Genomic DNA, 22,438 nt, shown 5'->3' with positions numbered 1-22,438 from the left:
CCTCAATATTCAATAAGGTCATGGCTGATCTGGTAGTGGCCTTAACTCCACTTCCCGTCAGCCCCCCATAACCCTTGACTCCCTTGTAGATCAAAAATCTGTGCAACTCAACCTTGAATATATACAATGACCCAACTTCCACTGATCTGTGGGGAAGATTTAAGGTGATTGGTAGAAGGATTAGAGGGGACATGAGGAAAAGCTTTTTTACCCAGAGGGTGGTGGGCATCTAGAATTCACTGCCCGGATCAGTGGTGGAGGCAGAAACTCTCAACTCATTTAAAAGGTACCTGGACCTGCACCTGAAGTGTTGTAACCTGCAAGGTTACGGACCAGGTGCTGGAAGGTAGAATTAGATTGGGCTGCTAGGTTCATCAGCTGGCGCAGACATGATGGGCTGAATGGCCTCTTTCTGTGCCATAACTTTTCTATGGTTCTAAGAGAATTCCAAAGATTGACAATCCTCTGAGAGAAGAAATTCCTCCTCATCTCTGTCTTAAATGGAAGATCCCTTATTTTGAAACTGTGCCCCCAATTCTAGATTTCTTCACAAGGGGAAACATCCTCTTAGCATCTACCCTTCAAGTCCTCTCAGAATCTTCTATGTTTCAATATCACCTCTCATTTTATTAAATTCAAATGAGTATAGGCTCAGCCTACTCAACCTTTCACAAGAGCACAAGAAATATGAGCAGGAGTAGATCATGTGGCCCATCAAGCCTGCTCCTCCATTCAAAATGATCATGCCTGATCTTAGGCTTCAACTCCACTTTCCAGACTGCTCGCTATACCCCTTGATTCCCTGACAGACCAAAATTCTGTCTACAAGAACACATAAGACAATCCCTTCATCCCAGGAATCAGCCGAGTGAACCTTCTCTGAACTGCCTCCAATGCAAGTATATCCCTCCTTAAGTAAGGAAACCACAACTGTACACAGTACTCTAGGTGTGGTTTCACCAATTCCCTGTACAGCCTGTAACAAGACTTCCCTACTTTTAAACTACATCCCCCTTGCAATAAAAGCCAACATTACATTTACCTTCCTAATTACTTGCTCTACCTGCATGCTAACATTTTTGCGATTCTTGTACAAGGACGTCCAGATTCCTCTGTACCGCAACATTCTGCAGTCTGTCTCCATTTAAGTAATAATCTGCTTTTCTATTTTTCCCAACAAAGTGGACAAGCTCACATTTTCCCAGAATATCATCCATCTACCAAATTTTTGCCCACTCACTTAACCTATTTAAATATCTTTTGAGACACTTTGTGACCTCCTCAAAACTTGCTTTCCTACATATCTTTGTATAATCAGTAAATTTGGCTACAATACACTCAGTCCCTTCATCGAAGTCATTAATAGAAATCATAAATAGTTGAGGCCCCAGCATTGATCCCTGAGGCACTCCACTAGTTACATTTTGCCAACCTAAAAATGCCCCATTTATCCGACCCTCTGTTTCCTGTCAGCCAATCCTCTATCCATGCTAACATATTACCCCCAACACCATAAGCTCTTATCTTGTGTAGTAACCTTTTATGTGGCACCTTATCAAGTGCCTTTTGGAAATCCAAATACACTACATCTACTGATTCCCCTTTATCCACCCTACTTGTTACATCCTCAAAGAACTCTAATAAATTTGTTAAACACGATTTCCCTTTCATAAAACCATGTTGACTCTGCCTGATTGCATTTCAATTTTCTAAATGTCCTGCTGCTACTTTCTTAATATTGGATTCCAGCATTTTTCCAATGACAGACGTTAGATAACTGGCCGATGGTTTCTTGCTTTCTGTCTCCCTCCTTTCTTGAATAGAGGTGTTGCAGTTGCAGTTTTCCAGCCCTCTGGGACCTTTCCAGAATCTAGGGAATTTTGGAAAAATATAACCAATGCATCTACTATCTCTGCAGCCACTTCTTTTAAGACCCTTGGATGCAGACCATCAGATCCAAGAGACTTTTCGGCCTTTAGTCCCATTCATTTTCCTAAGACTTTTTCTCTAGTGATCATGCTTGTTTTAAGTTCCTCCCTCCCTTTTGTCTCTTAATTTTCTACAATTTTGGGATGCTTTTTTGTCTTCCACTGTGAAGACAGATACAAAATATTTGTTCAAAGTCACTGCCATTTCTTTGTTTCCATTATTAATTCCCCAGTCTCATCTTCTAAGGGAGCAATGCTTCCTTCAGCTACTCTTTCCCTTTTAATATATTTGTAGAAGCTTTTATTGTCTGTTTTTATATTTCTTGTGAGTTCACTCGCAAACTCCAATTTCTCACTGTATTTTGTTTAGTCAATCTTTGCTGGTTTCTAAAATTTTCCCCATCTTCTGGTGTACCACCAATCTTTGCAGGATTGACTGCCTTTTCTTTCAATTTGATACCATCCTTAACTTCCTTCGTCAGCCACAGATGATGACTCATAGAGTCTTTCTTTCTCAATGGAATATTACTTTGTTGAGAGTTATGAAATATCTCCTTAAATGTTTGCCACAGCTTCTCTACCATCTTATCTTTTAACCCATTTTCCCCCAGTCCACTTTAGCCAGCTCTATCTTAATACCTTGTAATTGCCTTCATTTAATTTTAAGACAATAGTTTTAGACCCAAATTTCTCACCCTCAAACTGAATGTGAAATTCTATCATGTTATGATCACTCTTGCCGAGATGATCCTTTGCTATGAGGTCATTAATTAGTCCTGTCTCATTACACATTACCAGGTCTAAAATAGCCTGCTCCCTAGTTGATTCTGAAACATACTATTCTCAGAAACTGTCCTAAATACACTCTATGATCTCATCCTCCAGACAACCTTTGCCAATTTCATTTGTCTAATCTGTATGAAGATTAACATCGCCCATGATTATTGCAGTACCTTTCCTACAAGCCCCCATTATTTCTTGATTTATACTCTGTCCTACAGTGTAGCTTCTGTTGGGGAGCCTATAAACAACTCCCACCAGTGACTTATTTTCCCAGCTATTCCTTACCTTTACCCAAACTGATTCTACACCTTGATCTTCTGAGCCAAGATTATTTCTTACTACAGTACTGATCTCATCCTTTATTAATAGAGCTACACCATCTCCTTTTCTTTTCTTCCTATCCTTATGAAATCTCAAATATGCTTGAATATTTAGTTCCCAGCATTGGTCACCTTGCAACCACGTGGGGAATTTTATGCAGTCTGCTGCAGCGGATTTGGTGGTGTGCTGTGCGATATAATTAAGGAGGAGGATTTTTTTGGATTCCCAACAGCTGGATATTTTAGAGGAATTAAGTCGGCGGCAGGTTTGCGGCATTCCGGGTTCCCCAAGTGCGGTGGCAGATTGCAGCTTTGGCATTCATTTAATTTACCCTAAGCATAATTACGATTTAGTCCTACTTGTCAGATTAAGTGAATGGTGAGAGATATTCCTGTGGGTCACCCTGTTCACCAATGTTTCAATGTGGCGTGCAACACTTGGATTTGTGCAGTTGAGTCTCAGGACTGTGCTCTTCTCTCTTTAACTCAGCTGCTAAACTAGCACCAGCATTGGAATGGACGTTTGCCTCCAGGCTTAGCACCAGCAAGGGTAAATCATCTCAGAGAATGGTGGTGAAGGCATGGGCAGGGGCTACATGGAGGAGCAGGGGAGGCTAGTTGGAAAAGGAAGGGTGGGCTTGATCGCGTGCATCAAGGAGCAGGGGAGAGAAGGATGGGATTTATTGGGTGCATGGTGGAGCAGGGGAGGGTGGAGTGGAGCATCCAGGTTGTTGAATGGTTGATATTGATGGTGAAGATGCATTGTGTCGGCTGCGGGGATGTTGGGTGGATTAGATCAGTACTGTGTGAAGATATTTGACAAGGGCCTAAAGAGAGGGATGTGTACCGTTGATGTCAGGGAGCTGTGGGGAAAATTGAGGGTGCTGGCTAGCAGAGGGAACAGTCTCAGTCAATGGGGAAAATGGATGGGGGGAAGGGCAAGACTATTGGGTGGGTATTTGACAGCTTCATATGGAGGGGTACAGGACTCGGCAATAGTTGTCAGTTTGATGTGTGGAGGTTCAAGGATAAGAGTCAGCATGTCGATAGTAATGGGAGTAGGAACAGGGGGAGAGGATTGGCATGAATACATTGAAGATTACACTGCACGGTAATGGGGGGAGGCTCAATGGTAACGGAGGGAAGAGTAACGGTAATATTGGGTGGGTGAAGGGTGATGGGTTCAAGCTGGAAGGTTGCAGGAGGAGGTTGGAAGGTGGGGAGACTTGCCCTGAATTCCAGGACCACCATTTTCTCCAACGAGATTGGAAACCACGTGGACACTCAAGGATTGCAAGGAGAGTGGGAGAAGGCAAATGTGTCTTCTACCCGGCTCTAATTTGAAGGCAGATATAAGGGAACTGGTCATTGCCTCAGTGTTTCAGCTCACTAGCAACAGAGGGCTGAATCACCACGCTCTGCTTATTTATTCAGAAAAAAGCCACAGTGAGATGGGTCTCATACACCCAATTTGTCTAGTACCACGGGAGGAAGAACAAAGGGAGCAACTAAGGAGGGCTCTTTTCCCTCAACTCGTGATGCCAGAACAGCAGCAACAGGCAGAACAGGAAAGTGAGAATGCTCTGAATGATAACTTGGAGGAACAACCTTATTGAAGATGGGCACTGGCACTCATCATCACATCCTCAGGACAAGGGCAAATTACCTTCAAATGTCAGAGAGGCAATGTCAGAGATGCCAAAGAATGTCATGTGAAATGGTAACAGAAATTTGTCGGATCCTGCAGCACGACCTGCAACCGCTTGGGTTTGGTGGGAATCCCATGCCACTTGCCGTCAAGGTGACTGCTGCACTCAAGTTTTTCTCCCACGGCTGCTTCCAGGGATCCACTGGTGACTTATGTGGCATATCGCAGTCGGTGACGCACAGATGCATCAAAGAGGTGCCCAATTCCCTTTTTCGATGCGCTAATCATCTACTTACCTGTAGATGAGGACAGCCAGGCAGCAAGTTCTGCGGCCTTCGGCGCCATCGTTGGCTTCCCTAGAGTGCGAGGGGTGATTGACTGTACTCGTGTGACCATTAGAGCTCCCTGGGACCAGTCTTTGTCAATCGCAAAGGCTTCCACACTTTAAACGTACAGCTGGTTTGCAACCACAGGAGAAGAATCATGCATGTTTGCGCATGTTTCCCAGGAAGCTCTCATGATTCCTAAATTTTGAGGAACTCCCAGCTACCAGTAGTTTTCAAGGAACCAGCCGAAATGGATTGATGGATCCTGGGTGACAAGGATTACCTCCTTCGTACATGGTTGATGATACCAGTATGTCAGCCCCAAAGTAACATTTGCGCCACACAAGTGCCAGGCTATGACCATCTCCAACAAGAGAGAATCTAACCATCTCCCCTTGACATTCAATAGCATACCCATCGCTGAATCTCCCACTATCAACATCCTGGGGGCTACCATTGACCAGAAATACAATGGCTACAAGAGCAGGTCAGAGGCTAGGAATCCTGTGGCGAGTAACTCACCTCCTGACTCCCCAAAGCCTGTCCATCATCTACAAGGCACAAGTCAGGAGTGTGATGGAATACTCTCCACTTGCCTGGATGGGTCCAGCTCCAACAACACTCAAGAAGCTCAACACCATCCAGGACAAAGCAGCCCGCTTGATTGGCACCCCATCAACAAACATTCACTCCCTCCACCACTGACGCACAGTAGCAGCAGTGTGTACCATCTACACGATGCATGGCAGCAACACACCAAGGCTCCTTAGACAGCACCTTCCAAACCCACGACCTCTACCACCCCGAAGGACAAGGACAGCAGATGCATGGGATCACCACCTGCAAGTTCCCGTCCAAGTCACTCACCATCCTGACTTGCAACTATATCGCCGTTCCTTCACTGTTGCTGGGTTAAAATCCTGGAACTCCCTTTCTAACAGCACTGTGGGTGTACCTACCTCACATGGAATGCAGCGGTTCAAGAAGGCAGCTCACCACCACCTTCTCAAGGGCAATTAGGGATGGGCAATAAATGCTGGCATAGCCAGTGACGCCCACATCCCATGAATGAATAAATTTTTAAAAAGTGCTGCTGAAGAGAGGTACAATGTCGCTCATGCATCCACCAGAGCCATCATTGAACATGCTGAAAATGCAATTTCTTTGCCTTGACTGGTCTAGAGGGGCTTTTCAGTATGCACCACAGAGGATGTCACGAATAATGGTTGTCTGCTGTGCCTTGCACAACCTGGCAGTTAGACATGGCAACATTCTGCAGGTGGAGGAACAGGAGGAACACCAGTCCTCCTCAGATGAGGATGACGATGAAGCGGGTGAAGAGGAGGACAACAATGACAACGATACTGCGAACAATATGAGGTCCATGGAGAGACATGCAAGGGACATCAGGGAGAACCTCATATTTTCACATTTCAGCCAACAACATGCCACATGAAGGAATGTTGGGAGGAAAAACATAACAATTCCCCTCAGAAATTCCCTTTTGCATGAGGTTTCATTCAACTCTGCAATCTTAACGAAGCATTGCTGCACTTTCATGTGATTGGCATTTGAAATCATCTGTGAGCTACGCAAGCAGCATTATGAACGTAGAAAACAAAAGTAAGACATGAAGGTATTGGAAAAAGTTATTAATCGTCAATAGGAAAGCAGCCATCATTGAAGAGTGAAGGTTCAAAATCCAGTTTGATATGGACACTGGACATTTCCTGAGATGCTTTGCAAACATCATTGCGTTCCTGCCATAGACCTTCAAAAAACCTGTTTATATCCATTTAAAACCAAGCATTACATTACCGAGAGTGGATCAAATTTTGCATGAAATAAAAATGTTCTCATACATTTTTGCAGTCATGACAATATGTACAGCACCCATTCTACCTTCATGATCAAAACTGTTTCAATTTCCTTTTTCTTCCACTAAGTCTAGGTGCTACCCCGACATTAACAGCTGAGGTGGAGGCAGTCTGCTCAGTGCGCTGCCCCGTTGCTGTGGATGACGGTGGCAGGCATCCTCTGGAGGAACGACATCTTGATAGCTCTGTCCTACTAGGGGTCTGCAGCAATGGTACTTGAGTATTCCCCGTGTGCTTGCCTGCTGGAGGTAAGGGGGTCAATGTTGGGGGGGAGGATGATCACCGGTTTACCCTGGGAGTGTCCTGAGAGGAAGGCCCCGGGGTAGCTGGCATGCACCCCTCCTCCATCTGGGTGCACAACCTGCTTGTCTCCCTGAAGGGAAGGAGCACTTGAGTGAGTCCAGGTTCCTCATCCCCCTCTCGCTTAGACTCTGCTGCCTGGAGCCCACAGCAACAGGGATGGAGCGCAGGTCAGAGCGCATATGGCTTGAGTGCTCAACCAGACTCACCATGGAGCTCACCAAACTCTTGATTGAGGAAGCCATATGCTCAAAGGCCTAAAACATGTCAGACGTCATGGCTTGCATGGACTCATCCATGGCACATGCAAAGCCATGCAGGACCTCAGGCATCGCCGACATATTTTCCACATGACTTTGCTGCACATCCAGCAGACTTCTCGTAGCAACAGAGGATCATCATGAGTGTGGGGCTGAGCAGGGGCCTGATCTGCAGCATTCCTCTGATTGTCAGGAGACCTGGCTGGCACATGATCCCTCAGCTATTGGGACATGTCTGTGTGGCGCAAACCAGCTTGTGACCCAGATTCTATTCTTAAACCCCACGTGGATTGTGTGGATGTATCTGCTGGCAGAGGTGGAAGAAGAGACAAGTGAAGGTGCACCCTCTGGGGCATGGGCTTCTTCTTGCTCCCCAGAGGAGGATTCTTGGGCCATGCGGTGTTCAGAGACTCGAGTGCAGGCACCTACAATGGAGAGACAAACAGAGGCATTTTAAGCATGTGCTTCACAAGAGTTCACACAATTTCCTTCAGTTTCCACTTATGGCTGCAAGAGCAGAGATGACACTTCATCCTTATGCCTTGTGACTCCTGCCTTGCCATTTCCGCTTGCCCTGCCTCCCTCCTCTCTCTCGATCTCTGAAGCCTCCTCCTCAGCTGTGGTCAGCAGCCCGATGTCAGGGACCCCACCTTAGTGGAGTCTTAGCACACTCGCGCTGCTTGTGGCTTTGTTTCTCCTGCAACAGACAGTGCAGATTTAATGACATGACTAATGATGCATCACAACCATTGCATACATGCATCAACATCACTCATTTTGCATTGGTTTTCACATGACACATCCAATCACATCAACAATGCCCATTTTCATCATTTAATAGATGGCACCAAGGCTGCTCATGCATTCGACTGCATTCTTTGCGTACCCTCTGCCTTAAAGACACCTAGCCATGGAAGAAATCAATGGAGCAGCCTCGCCAGGACCACTTACCCTCACTGATCTGAGCAAGTCATTGATGTGCTAGCAGCGCTGAACCCATGTTCTAAGAGTAACCCCATAATTCGAGACCTCCTCCACTACCTCCATCCAGGCCATCTTGGTGAGGCAAGATGGTCTTCTGACTCCTTCTGCAGGGAAGAGGACTTCCTGCCTTTTCCTGACAGCCTGGAGGAGAATCTGCAGGGTGGCATCACTGAACCGTGGGGGCAGGATGCTGTCTGCTGGCTGCCATGTCATTTACTTTGGCGGTAGGGAAAATAAATGATATGAAGTTGGTGGTGACTTTCACAAAATAAGGGAGACAAAAACGTTTTTATTTAAGTGAAAGCTTCAACTAAGTTATTCTGAAAATATTTACATGAAAGGAAGGCTGCTGCTCCTTGAGGGTGCAAGCACAGAATGTTTTATATCTGTGGCGATCTTGGTGCTTGGGCACTGACGTGGATTCCACCAATGACAGGCTGCCCCTGCTGCATGATCCCACGTGTTCCCTGTGCACGTTGCCACATGGCTAATTTAAATACAAAATCACGTGGGAAACAGGATTTGCAGTGGGAGCATAAGTAACGACGACTTAGTTCCACCATCGGGAATATCGCGGCAGTGATAAGATTCCACCCGTCTCAGTAATGGCTACCATATCATACTCATTAATTTCTATTTGTGCTATCAATTCATCCATCTTGTTAGAACTGCTGCATCCATTCAGATAAAGAGCCTTTAATTCTGCCTTTTTACCATTTTTCCATACTCTGACCTTATTTGCTGCTCCACTTATATGTTTGCACGCTCTGTCCCTTCCTGTCACACTGTGGTTATCATTACCCATATCCCTACCCTGCACTATTGCCTTGTGCTTTCTCATTAACTTTCTAAATTTCCCATCACCTGAACCCTCCCCACATCTATTTAGTTTAAAGCCCTCTCTATATGATTTGCTAGGACACTGATCCCAGCACGGTGACAGCCATCCCAATGGTACAGCTCCCTCTTTCTCCAGTACAGGTGCCAGTGCCCCATGAATCGAAACCCATTTCTCCCACACCAATCTTTAAGCCATGCATTCAGTTCTGATCTAATTTATCCAATGCCAATTTGCTCGTGGCTCAGATAGTAATCCAGAGATTATTACCTTTGTGGTTCTGTTTTTTAATTTTGCCCCTAGCTGCTCATAATTCCTCAGCAGAACCTCCTTCCTTCGTCTTACCTATGTCGTTGGTACCTACATGGACCACAACAACTGGATCCTCCCCCTCCCACTCCTAAGTTTCTCTCCAGCCCCGAGGAGAAGTCCTTATCCCTGGCGCTGGGCAGGCAACACAGCCTTTGGGACTCACGCTCTTGGCTGCAGAGAAGAGTATCTATCCCCCTAACTATTCTGTCCCTGTACAACTACATTTTTGTGTGTGTTTATGTGAGAAGTGCAGTGTAAAACTGCGGGCACAACTTGTAAGTATTAACATAAATATGGATAAACTCACTAGGTAATATCCCTTCCTTGCAACAGTCACAATTTATAAATTCAAGTTCTCATTATGCCTCTTACTTATTTATCTTAATATAAAAGTTAGGGCGTCTTCAGAACTCTTGTTTTATTCAATTGAAAATAACTGATCCTGTAACAGAAGATCCATAAAACCCCAGAGAAATAGTATGAACCATTTTTGTCACTACTTCAGGCTTTCCACAGATCTTCTACCAAAGTTATGGTGGACATTTAGGACCACTCTATCCCCAACCCCGTGGAAACACAACCTCGTAATTATTTACTTTCTCGTCACTGGTTAGTTTTTTGAAGTTGTTTGTCAGCTTTTGCTGTTTTTTAGTTGGCATTTATGGTATATTTAACAAAAAGAACAATATTATACCACACAAAAATGCACTACCATTAAAAAAATGATCCCACATAGTTGAGATGCCTCATGCATCACAATATATAACCCCCAATTACCTAAAGCCTTGTAACCTCCTGGGAGAGACAAAAAAAAGATAAAAACCTAGAATAAAAGCAAAATACTGTGAACGTTGGAAATCTGAAATAAAAACAGAAAGTGGTGGAAATACTCAGCAGATCTGGCAGCATCTGTGGAGAGAGAAGCGGAGTTAATGTTTCAGATCTGTGACCTTTCATCAGATATTCTGATGAAAGGTCACAGACCTGAAACATTAACTCTGCTTCTCTCTCCACAGATGCCGCCCGACCTGCTGAGATTAAAAAACCTCGGCCAATTAGGAGGGAAAAAAACCTGGAAAATTCCTGTCTGACCCACACAGGTGATTGCAACTCATCCAGGAGATCACATCGGCCCTGATTTACACTATAGGATCCCTACCTCTTGTACAAGGTGATCTTTGCTGCAGCTAGGAACAGCTCCAGCTCTCTCTTGAATACAGCACATCAGCATTCACCGGACAATCTGGCAAACTGTTCCACAGGTCCACTATTCTCTGAGAAAAGAAGAACCTGCTAACATCTAAACTAGCTCTGCCATTGTATAGATTGTCCACCGGTCCTTCCTGACCTATCCAGTTGAAATAATTCATCTAAAAAAGCACAATCTAATCCTTTCATTGTTTTATAAACCTCGATCAAATCAAATCTTGTGAGTCTACACTTCTAGAGTATAGAGACCCAGCTCATTGAGCATATGAGTAACTAAGCTTTTAAACTAGGAATTAATCATGTGGCTCTCCTTTTTCAGAAAGAGACTTTTGAAAGCCTCAATAACCCCCACCATGTGAGGCAACCAAAACCAGATACAATTTTCTAACTGAAGCCTAACAAAGGTCTTGTACAAGGACAAAATGGCATGTGTTGTTCTATAGCAAATTGACTGCAAATACACCCACGCACCTTGTTTGCTTTAGCTATAACTTCCTGGCATTGGTTATGAACTTTAGAGATTGATGCAGTAATACACCAAAATCTCTTTCTTTCACCACTGGCTTTAATTATTTTTTCCTATAGAGTGTACATATGTTTAACATTTGACCTGCCCCATGCATAACACTGCATTTTTCTAAGTTAAACATAATTAGCCATCAATGCTGGCCCAATACCCCAACACATCTAGATCTGCTTATAGTAGTTGAGCATCCTCTACGGTACTAACTTTCGTTCATGTCTTGGTAATGTCTACAAACTTGTGGACCATTTCCTCAACACCTTCATCTAGATCATCAGTGAAATTAGTAAATAATGAAGGTCCTAACATTGATCCCTGCAGAACACCACTGTTAACCAGTCTCCAAGCAGATCCACAGTAATGTGGCTAACTCTTAATTGGTCTCTGAAATGGCCTAGTAAGCCACTCAGTTAAGGGCAATTAGGGATGGGCAATAAATGAATGAAGTTTTTTAAAAAAGTCTCCAGTTCCATTGAGCTATTAAAGATAAGGAACTCACACAGTGCCTATCCCAACTTCTTAAGGAACCTTGGGTGGATAGCAACTGGGCCAGCAACACAATCTGTTTTAAGTTATTTTTTATTCTTACTAAAATAATATCCTCAGCTATTTTAATATGAACAATTTTGTTGTTAGTAGTTCCATAATACTGTCAGTTGAGAATCATCTTCAAGAGTGAACTGATGCAAGGTACTCCTTTAGTATCCTTAGAGTCTTTCCTAACTTCTCCTTGGGCATCTTTCAATGGCCCAACACGGTCCTTGATAGTCCTGTGACTTTTCATGTAGCTGTCAAAGCTTCTCCCATTGCTGCCACATTGTCCACAATCCTCTTTTCCATTAAACGATGCATGGTACTTGATGTTTGTTTTGGTTTGTATTATGTACTTGCAGTTGTATTTCTTTCTTAATAGCACATACTTAATTATTGATTCTCTCTTTATAAGGGTGGTTGGGCTTTGCTACAGAATTGTCACTTGGGTCTCGATTTCTTGAATGAATTAATGGACATCATTACAGAAACAGAAAATATCCACAAAACTTTCCGTCTATGGATGACAACAGAGGTCCATAAGCTTTTCCCTATTGCACTTCTCCAGATGTCAATCAAGTTCACCAATGAGCCTCCACAGGGCCTACGAGCAGGTTTAAGAAGGACCTACTGCGGTAAGCCAGCAATATGGATAGGTGTGCATGGAAGTTTTCAACACTTTTGAATATGAACTTGAACATACTTGGGGCTAAATTGGGCCATGTAGCACTTGTTTATTTTGGCACTATGCGGCCATGTAAGGATCAAATATGGGATCCAAGATGCTCACGCACACTTCTGACAGGAAGTGCACAGGATGCCATCTTGATAAAGAACAAATAAGAGGTATTCTTTAACCATGTCTAAAGCAGGCATTAGGCTCCTTCGTTGCATATGTAAATGGACTAATGCCTGCTTCTGTTCTCTGCTGCAGCTTTGATTTGCCCTGAGGCAGCCAGTGTCACTGCTGATTGCCTTTGAAAAAACCAACTCTGTACACCACTTAAGTAAAATGGAGGTAAATACTTAGCACAATCACTGCCGCTCTCGGTCCCAAGGTCATTGACCTCCCTCTCAACCCCTACCTCCAGGCAGAACTATACCCCCCCCCTCCCCTCCCCAGATAATATTCCTAAGGCCTGTGATCTTTCTACCCAATCCCCAACAGCACTTCCACCCCTCACAACAGTACTCGCAACACCTGCGATCTTAAGACCTGATCCCCCATCAAAACCCGATCACGGAGCTGAGACATACCTGTTCCTCCTCCAAACCTCTGTGATCCAGTCCAATCTCTTACCTGGAAATTGGAACTCTGAACTGTGTTGGTTCCTACCACGGTGGCATCTACATTGTGATGAGATCTGAGGTCCAACATCCTGGGCCCCTCAGACCTCACCATTTGAGCACTGGCAGCTAACACTGTGAGAATGAGGCACTCAAAAATGGGTTTTCTTGACTTTACCGCCATTGACTGTTTACAATAACTAGTTCTTAATTTAAATGTGAAGTTACACTTGATGAGATATTTTGCCTGTAAACATTCCCAAAGCATGCTTCTACCTATACAATCTATTCAAACTAAATCCATGCACTGTGCAAACTCATGGTTGTCTTAGAATTTCAAAGACTTGCTACCATTAAGATCCCTTTTAAACAAAAACAGTTGCAAAGAATTTTGATACAGGATTGATTTTAAATTTGCATAAGTAAATAAACTTCATATTTTTTGTTAACTGGTAGTGTAAGGGAGCGTAGTTAACACCTACAGTGTAAACCCGTACTGGAATAATAATGGCATCTCTTATTCTAGTAATTCCTGAAAGGTAGTTTCTCAGATAACTATCAAACAATTTTTATAAAAATGAACTAAAATATAAAGGAATCTAAAAACATAAGACTGTGAATGATGACCCTTCAAACTGATTTTTAATAAGGGTCCAGATGATACAGTGATTGTCCGATAGCATACATGGTACATTGAAAGGCCAATTTTGCGAGACTTTGCAATGCTGGCATCATGCATGTATGCAGGACATATAATTGGGTGAAACTGAAGCCCTGCTACAGGCATGCACTAGCTTCATTAAATAATATAACAATTCAAATCAGATCCCATGCCAAATTTTTCACTTTTGGGTAACAGATCATCCACAGCATACACCTTGCTTATATATCATGGGTACATCAGGAATCCTTGGACCTTGCCTGCTCTCAGCTTTCCTAAGTTGGTGGAGAGGGTGCTTGTTGATCTTGAGTTTGCAAACATGTTGCTGGATTATGCTTCATGCATTAGTTTTGTACTGTAGTTTTTTCTGCTGTCATTCAAATAGTATCACAGAAAGTGGTATCGTTAGATTGCCCTTTGGGAGTGAGTTTCCATATTGCTACATGATTTAGATGAGGAAGATGAATTCATGAGGGGACAAGAACAGCAGGTATAATGACACTTGAGGCATTATGTCCATTCCCATCATTGCCCCAGGATTTGCATTTATATACTTCTCTGCATGGACCTGGATATGTCAGAGGAGGGCTTTCTGCCCTACCTCTACTTCACAAGACAGGCTGTCTCAGAGTTGCAACATTTGCTATCTGATATTGTGCAGACAGCATCTTAACATACAAGTGAAGGTTAGCAAAACATAAAGCTATCCTTCTCCCTGCTATGTTAACCTCCACTACCATTCATCGCCTGGTCTAGTTTAACTATATCAAACTTTATTGTGCCTTGCTCTCCTTTGCTAAATCAGGACACTATTCTGGGATCATTCTGGATAGCAAATGTAACCTCAAGCTGCTTTTCTCTACTATCACTGTCTCCTTAAATATCTTTCCTCTGCCTCCGCTACCCTCACCTCTAACAACAAATGAGACCTGTCCATTGCGCATCAGGCATGTGGTCATTGCCAACTTGGGTTTGTTCCTTGGTTGATGGGCCCCACAAAAAATTAAGAAAAATTAAGTACAGTTATCTTTATCTTCCTCTTTATGCCAGTAAACCTGTTACTTATTTGCAGACAGGTTCAAGGGACCTGAGTGTTGTCTTGCTAAGTATGGGGAAATGGGATTAAGCGGTTAGCTCTTGCAGAGAACTAAAACAGGTGCAACAGAACAAATTGCCCTCCTTCTGTGCTGTAAAATTCTATGGCTCCAAAATTCCTACTGAAGCTAAGACAAAATCCTAGCAGATCTCCAGATCAAGGCTGGAAAATGGGTTAGAGCCCCTTTCTGCCAGGATTCCACTTCATATTTCACAGAGAGCCATTTTCTAGGAGGGAAGGCCATCAGTGAATCTTCTGCCTTTCTCCCAATATCAAGGGGTGGGGGGAGTCCCTGGGCTTTCTCAGGAATTGCATCCTTATAAGTCTGAGAGCTGATATGAATCCTGATGATACTAAAAGAGGCTCAAACCTTTAACAAGCAAAGTAATTAATCCCTTCAGCTTTAAAAGGGTTGAAACCTTTTTTAATCTTTGGCCCCTGCACATCCTATACAGATAACTCCATCCCTGCAATTTGGGAAGAGACCCAAGACATCAGTCAAGGATGCACTTAATGGCCCATGCTACTGCTCTTGTGCCAGCAGGATGAGCCAATTTGGAATTTTGGCTCCAAGCTTCTATTTTACAATCCTCAGAACAAATATGTTCCCAAAGGGGTGGGGCTCCCAAATATAGATGCTCCCCTGCCACCATGTCAGCAAGCAGAGAGAGTAGGATAAGGAAAAATAACAGCATTTGTCAGGAACCGAGAACTCAATATTACAGAAAGCCTAGAGAAGTGTAGAAAGTGCAAGGGTGAAATTAAAAAGGAAATTAGGAAAGCAAAGAAGGGAATGAAAAATATTGATAAGTAAAATCAAGGAAAACCCAAAGGTGTCTTGTAAATACATGAAGAGCACGAGAATACCCAAAAAAACAGTAGGACCAATTAGAGACAAGAAAGGTAACTTGTGCGTGAAGGCGGAAGACATGGGTATGGTTCTTAAAGAATACTTTGCATCTGTCTTAACAAAAGAGAAGGATGATGTAGACATTGTAGTTAGGAAGGAGGAATGTAAAGTATTGGATGGGATAAATATAGTGACCATCATTTTCCAATCCTCTCTGGCTACAGGCATGGTGCTGGCAGACTGGAGGACAGCTAACGTTCTACCATTGTTGAAAAAGGGAGGAAGGGATAGATTGATTAATACAGGCCAGTCAGCCTAACATTGGTGGTGGGGAAACAATTGGAAAACATTCTGAGAGACTGTATAAATTACCATTTAGAAAGGCACGAATTAATCAAGGGCATTCACCATGGTATTATTAAGGGAAGGTCATGTCTGACTAACCTGATTGAATTTTTTGAGAAGGTAACAAGAGGTAGAGGAGGGAGTAAATGAGGGTAGTGTTTTTGATGTAGTATACATGGATTTTAGCAAGGCTTTTGGCAAGGTCCCAATGTCCTGCATCCAGGCTTCACGATTTGTTCACTGTCAAAGATGCTAAACAGCCTAATATTTCATCTCTCACTATTGTTAGCTCATCCAGACTTGTCAGAAAAGTAGGAGCGCAAGGGATCCAAGGAAAAGTGGCAAGTTGAATCCAAAATAGGCTCAGAGGCAGGAAGCAAAGGGTAATGACCAATAGGTGTTTCTGTGACTGGAAGGCTGTTTCCAGTGGGGTTCTGCAGGGCTCAGTACTAGATCCCTTGCTTTCCATGATACATAGCAATGATTTAGACTTAAATGTAGGGAACATGATTAAGAAGTTTGTAGCTGGTACAAAATTTTGTCATGTGGTTGATACTGAGAAAGAAAGCTGTAGAAATGGTCTGGTCAAGTGGGCAGAAAAGTTGCAAATAGAATTCAATCCAGTGAGGTAGGAGGTGACGCATTTGGGGAGGACAAACAAGGCAAGAGAATACACAATAAATGCTGTGAAGTATAGAAGAACAGAGGTACCTTGGAGTGCATGTCCTCAGATCTCCGAAGGTAGCAAGAAAAGCAGATAAGTTGATTAAGAAGGTATCAGGCAAGCCCCCCACCTGCCAAGAATGAGGAAAATTAATTTCCCCACATGAGCATTGATTTTAAACTGTTGATAGTGAAGAAAGAACTTGCTTTAAAAAACAGTTGGAGACTTTGGCTGGAGAGACATTTGCGTATTAACAGACAGTACTTCAAAGGACAAAGGGCGGCACAGTGGCGCAGTGGTTAGCACCGCAGCCTCACAGCTCCAAGGACCCGGGTTCGATTCCGGGTACTGCCTGTGTGGAGTTTGCAAGTTCTCCCTGTGTCTGCGTGGGTTTTCTCCGGGTGCTCCGGTTTCCTCCCACAAGCCAAAAGACTTGCAGGTTGATAGGTAAATTGGCCATTATAAATTGTCACTAGTATAGGGAGGTGGTAGGGAAATATAGGGACAGGTGGGGATGTTTGGTAGGAATATGGGATTAGTGTAGGATTAGTATAAATGGGTGGTTGATGTTCGGCACAGACTCGGTGGGCCGAAGGGCCTGTTTCAGTGCTGTATCTCTAATCTAATCTAAAAAAAAAGGGGGCTATTCCCTGCTCCAATTTACAATGGACTTTTGATTACCAGATGTTGAAGCATTCCAGGTTAACTTCTAAGATGGTCGAATACACAAACAGACGTCGTCAGATCAGTTTAGTCACATGACTGGCTGACTGTTGGAGTTTTTTTGAATTTGAACTGGCCACAGGGTTAAAACTCAGAAAGCTGTTTGCTCCTGGATTGAGAAAACCTCTCTCTTGTCTGCTCCCATCTCTTTCTCATGGAATGGAAGACCCATTGAAGACACGTGAACTCAAAGAGAGAAAAGTCTGCAACGTGAACAAGGTTTAAGAAGAATACTGGGCCCCAATGAAAAGTAAGAGCTGTCTACAATCAAAGATCCTACAGCGAGCTGGAAACACAGAAACAGTAAAAAGAAACCCCCTTCAGCGACTGCCTCAAACCTCTCTATTTTTCTTCTGCTCTTTTCTGTCCCTATTTGCATATGTGTATCGCATATGCATGCTAGCGTGGGTGCATCGTATATCCGTAGGCGTTAACCGAATTAGAGTTTAAGTAAGTTTAATAAATTTCACTTTTCTTCTTTAAACCTAAGAAAACCTGGTGTGCTCATTTCTTTGCCTTATAATTGGAAAGCTGCGAACAAGGACTCACCAAAGGGGGAGCTCAAAACACAGTGTGTTTAAAATTAAACCCAGTTACAATAAGACCAGGTGAAGACAGTAAAAGACCCTTCGACACCTTTCTCACCTGGTTGTAACAGAAGGCATATGGGATACTTTCTTTTATTAGCTGAGGCATAGAGTATAAGAGGTGGGAGGTTATGCTAGAACTGTATAAAACACTAGTTAGGCCACAGGTTAGGCCACAGCTACAGTATTCCATATAGTTCTGGACACCACATTACAGGAAGGATATGCTTGCACTAGAGATTTATGAGGATGTTGCCAGGGATAAAGAATTTTAGCTATGAAGAAAGATTGAATAGGCTGGGGTTGTTTTCTTTGGAACACAGGAGGCCGAGGGGAGATTTAATTGAGGTGCATAAAATTATGAGGAGCCTAGATACAGTGGTAGGAAGCACCTGTTTCCCTTAGCAGATAGGTCAATAACCAGGGGACCTAGATTTAAATTAATTGGCAGAAGGATTAGAGGGGAATTGAGGAGAATTATTTTCACCCAGGGGATGGTGGGGGTCTGGAACTCAATGCCTGAAAGGATGGTAGAGGCAGAAACCCTCATTTCATTTAAAAATTACCATATGCACTTGAAATATCATAACCTACGGTGCTACGAACCAAGAGCTAGAAAGTGGGATTAAGCTAGATAGCTATTTTTTGTTGGGCACAGATAGGATGGGCCAAATGGCCTGCTTCTGTGCCATAGATTTTCTATGTTTCTTTGAACACCTTGCATGGGGTGGGGGCAAAGTCATATACTCGTTCTCCTGTAGAGGAGTCAGATGAGGACTTCACAGAGCCAAGCTTCAGTCGAATCCTGATGTGTTTGATAAGTGAAATGCTTGGTTCAAAGAACAGCCTGTCTGAAAGCTTATGGGTTGTGGGTAGAGGGACAAAGGAGTCTGCCTTCAGCTTAGTCTATGGCTTGATGCAGAGACTGGAAGCTATCCTCTCCAACATGGAGAGGCTGGACAATTCCATCCAGCGACCTCTGGAACTCAACAGTGTCTGGTGACTGAGGTTGCAGTTTCCACTGCAGTCATAGCAGCTTCCATTGGAATGCCAAACAAATAATTTCCATGGAACAGGAAAGTGCTGGAATGGAAGCTCAGGTTGCTGCCATGGTGGCTCTGGGCTCTTCAGTTGAAAGGGGTTGCAGAGTGTCTCAACTGCTCAGAGGTCTGTCCTCCAGCAGGTTACTGGTCTGGCTGAACAGATGCCCAGAGGTAGTGGCAAGGGAATCGGGGGCAGGAATCTACTTGCCTCTCTCAAGACGACATCATTCCTGCTTCCTCCCCACTCCCAACTCCACCATTGCCCTTACAGTTGCCTCGTCAGCCAGGCAGCCAAGACTGCTCAAGCTTATGCTGTGATGGTGCAGTCTGAGCAGGGCCATCACGGACCACAGCTTCTTGAGGGCGACACAGGTGGAGATCTGAACTACCTTCTTTAGATTCTCAGCATCCATTCACCTCACTTTGTAGAAGTATCAAAGTAAGCAAGAACACTTGTGGGATAACCACTGCAGGTAAGCACCAGAGTGAATAGTTTAATATTTCTAAGTGCTGTTAGTTATACTTTATTTTCATTGTTTTTGCAAGGTTTTTTTTAGTGGTGGAATTGTTTTTTTTTATTGTGTTCTCCATGGGGAAGGGATTGAAAGGTTTGAGAGCAGATGGTGGACTAATTGATGGATCCTCAGTCGTGGAAGGTAAGGCACATGGCAAAAGTCAAAAAGAAAAAGAAAGACTTACATTCATATAGCGCTTTTCATGAATGTCTCAAAGTGCTTTACAGCAAATGAAGTACTTTTGAAGTGAGTCACTGTTGTAGTGCAGGAAAAGCAACAGCCTGTTTGCACACAGTCCTCCGAGGTCCCATGGTGGAGGACGTCTCTCAAAAGCAGTCCTCAAATAGATGGTGGTGAGCATCCGTCCCAGGTGTGGGCCATTTATCTGGATTGCTCTGGTGATCCTGCTAATCCTCCTCATCGTCCTCCTCAACCTCCTGCTCATCCTCAATTGCCTCCTCCTTTTGTAGTTCCTGAGCTTGACCTTCTGGCACAATTGTTGGTGGTACTGGCTGGTCTCTCAGGATCACCAGATTGTGGAGCATGCAGCAAGTCAGCATGAATTTGGAGCCCTCCACACACTTCTGTCCTTCATCCTCCTCTCTCCTCCAGCAGCTGGTGCTGCTTTGCCTGGCCTCATTTCTTCCCATTCTTTATCCAGACCAAGGGGGATCCCGAGCAAGATCCCTATGACCAACCACTCCCTTTCTCCTGATGACTGCCAAAAGGTCCCCAATAAGATACAGCAGAACAACACTCACTTTCTTTAGATGGAGCGCTCAGAATTTCCAGAATAAATCTTGACAGAGTTGATGAAGTGTTGACAAACTGTCCCAAAAAAATCTCCTGATGTGTATCAAAGTCCTCTTCAAAGCAGTGTCGTCAGTTGATCTCAATCAACAAATGAACAGTATGACTCTAAGTAGCACTCGCAACCTCACCAACGGTAACTTTATTTCTGTTCAGCTGGGCGCCGTTAGGAAAGGTCGGTAATTGCAACGCTAGTCAGCAAAATGGCATGCAGTCTCTTTAATAAGTGTAAGGAGCCAATTTAATTGGTAATCAGAGGCTTAATCATCCTCAATATGGCCATTCCGAGTTGCTACTTAAACTCCTTTACCACTAAAGGCAGGATAATCAAACATTGCAGCTCAGAACCCCATCTTGGCCACCACAGAGAATCTTTAATGCCTAAACTCCACTGCTAAAGTGCGTAAAAATAGCTCACAGTGTCTTTTGAACAAAGTGTTAAACCAAGGCAATTTGTTCTGAAAACAAAATAGGGACAAATTCTGGCCAAAATTCTTTCCTCATGCAACATGACTATAAGCAAATTCATTGGTTATTCATCTCATTTGTGGAAATTTTCAGTTTTTCTTTCATTTCTCATTTGTGGATCAGCCTGTTGTGTATTTCTAGCATCTCCTGTGTTTGTTCTAGTGAAGTACAATAGAGTGGTTGTACAAAAAGGTTAATTTGCTGCATAACATAGACGTTCAATAGTTAATGGGTATATTCATTTAGGGTTTCATCCACAACCTCTGTACAGTTGTACAGTAACTACACAGGCTCTTGTTTGAATCCCTCTATTAGAGGATTGCATAATCAATGTGAAAATTCTATGACAGTTTGTTACCTTGAGATCCTATAACGCTTTTTCATGTATCACCAGGAATCAGTCAGGATCTGTTGGATGTTAGTAACATGACTCAATGGAAGGCTATGCTCTATGCAGTGGCATTTTTGCACTCAACAGTGCAAGAACGACGCAAGTATGGACCTCTTGGTTGGAATATTCCATATGAATTTAACCAAGCTGATTTTAACGCTACTGTGCAATTTGTACAAAACCATCTGGATGATATGGATATCAAGAAGGTGCAGTTGACAGTTTTTCTACCTCAATTCTGCTCCTTGATGCTTAACCATTTAATAATTAAAGACAGAAAAGTAAACTATTCCAAATCCTTAAAGGGGCAAATTGATTTCAAATACTATGCTACCCTGCCAGTACCATTAAAGTGCACCTGAGCTGTAGTATAGCCACCTTAATGAACATTTTCAATCATTTACACTTCCTTTGCAGAGGTTTTTCTCAGCAATTTCGTTGAATTAGCACCAATATGTTTGACCCAAGGGGTGATCGACATTGGGAATCGAACTAAAATGTTATGACCTTAACTAACGTCAGAGGAGAGACTGAATTTGGTTCCACTCTTTGGGGAGAATGGAACACGCTTCAGAACTTAATGAAGTATGTTTAAAGATGATATCCTGGAATTTATGCAGCATTTCTCCAGTGGGAGATCAGCAGAACACTCAGAAATGGCATAACTGGCTAAAAAGTAATTTGCATCAAGTTTCCAGGGCATCTGCCGAAATTCTGCATAAGTTACAACAGGACATCGGAAGCAATCCACAGAAATTTAGAGCCTATTGAACTACCCATCTCAGTTCAGAAATGAGTAATCATTGAATACTGGGAAACTGATAACTGGGAAAATAGCCAATATTAGCAATGTATAAAAAGTTTGAGGAACCCCCTTTACCGTGGAGAGCCGGGTGTGGGGGGCGGTGGGGGGTTGGTGCATAAGCCATGCCAAAATGCTTCAAGGGACATATGACCCAAATCCGTTTCCTGTGGTTACAACTATATGTAAAATGGCAAAAGATCTGACAGAGCAAAGAGAAATCTGAGCAGCAATGAAATATAGCTAATTTTAATCACTGAAGTTTAGTATTTTAATATTCTCCATTATCATCAACATCAATCTTGAAGTTCTTTGAACCTATATATTCGATAAAGTATATGATAATATTGTTAAATT

At 43.2% G+C, this 22,438-nt stretch overlaps 1 protein-coding gene across 4 annotated transcripts in view; it reads left to right on the top strand.

Annotated features, from left to right (window-relative positions):
• Nucleotides 1–22,438, top strand: part of dnah5 (dynein, axonemal, heavy chain 5) — a 610,401-nt gene that overhangs the window by 544,080 nt on the left and 43,883 nt on the right. For 3 of the 4 annotated variants that reach the window (XM_068058833.1, XM_068058843.1, XM_068058824.1), the window contains 2 exons: nucleotides 12,255–12,474; nucleotides 21,283–21,488. In XM_068058833.1, coding sequence (XP_067914934.1) covers nucleotides 12,255–12,474; nucleotides 21,283–21,488 — 426 coding nt within the window. Of the gene's footprint in view, nucleotides 1–12,254; nucleotides 12,475–21,282; nucleotides 21,489–22,438 lie in introns of those variants that run through there. The other variant, XM_068058853.1, reaches the window with a different exon arrangement.

The sequence above is a fragment of the Heterodontus francisci genome, chromosome 2 (assembly GCF_036365525.1).
Source record: "Heterodontus francisci isolate sHetFra1 chromosome 2, sHetFra1.hap1, whole genome shotgun sequence".
NCBI lineage: Eukaryota > Metazoa > Chordata > Chondrichthyes > Heterodontiformes > Heterodontidae > Heterodontus > Heterodontus francisci.
The sequence above is the reverse complement of the archived record's forward strand: the minus strand, read 5'-3'. Positions and strand labels throughout refer to the sequence as shown.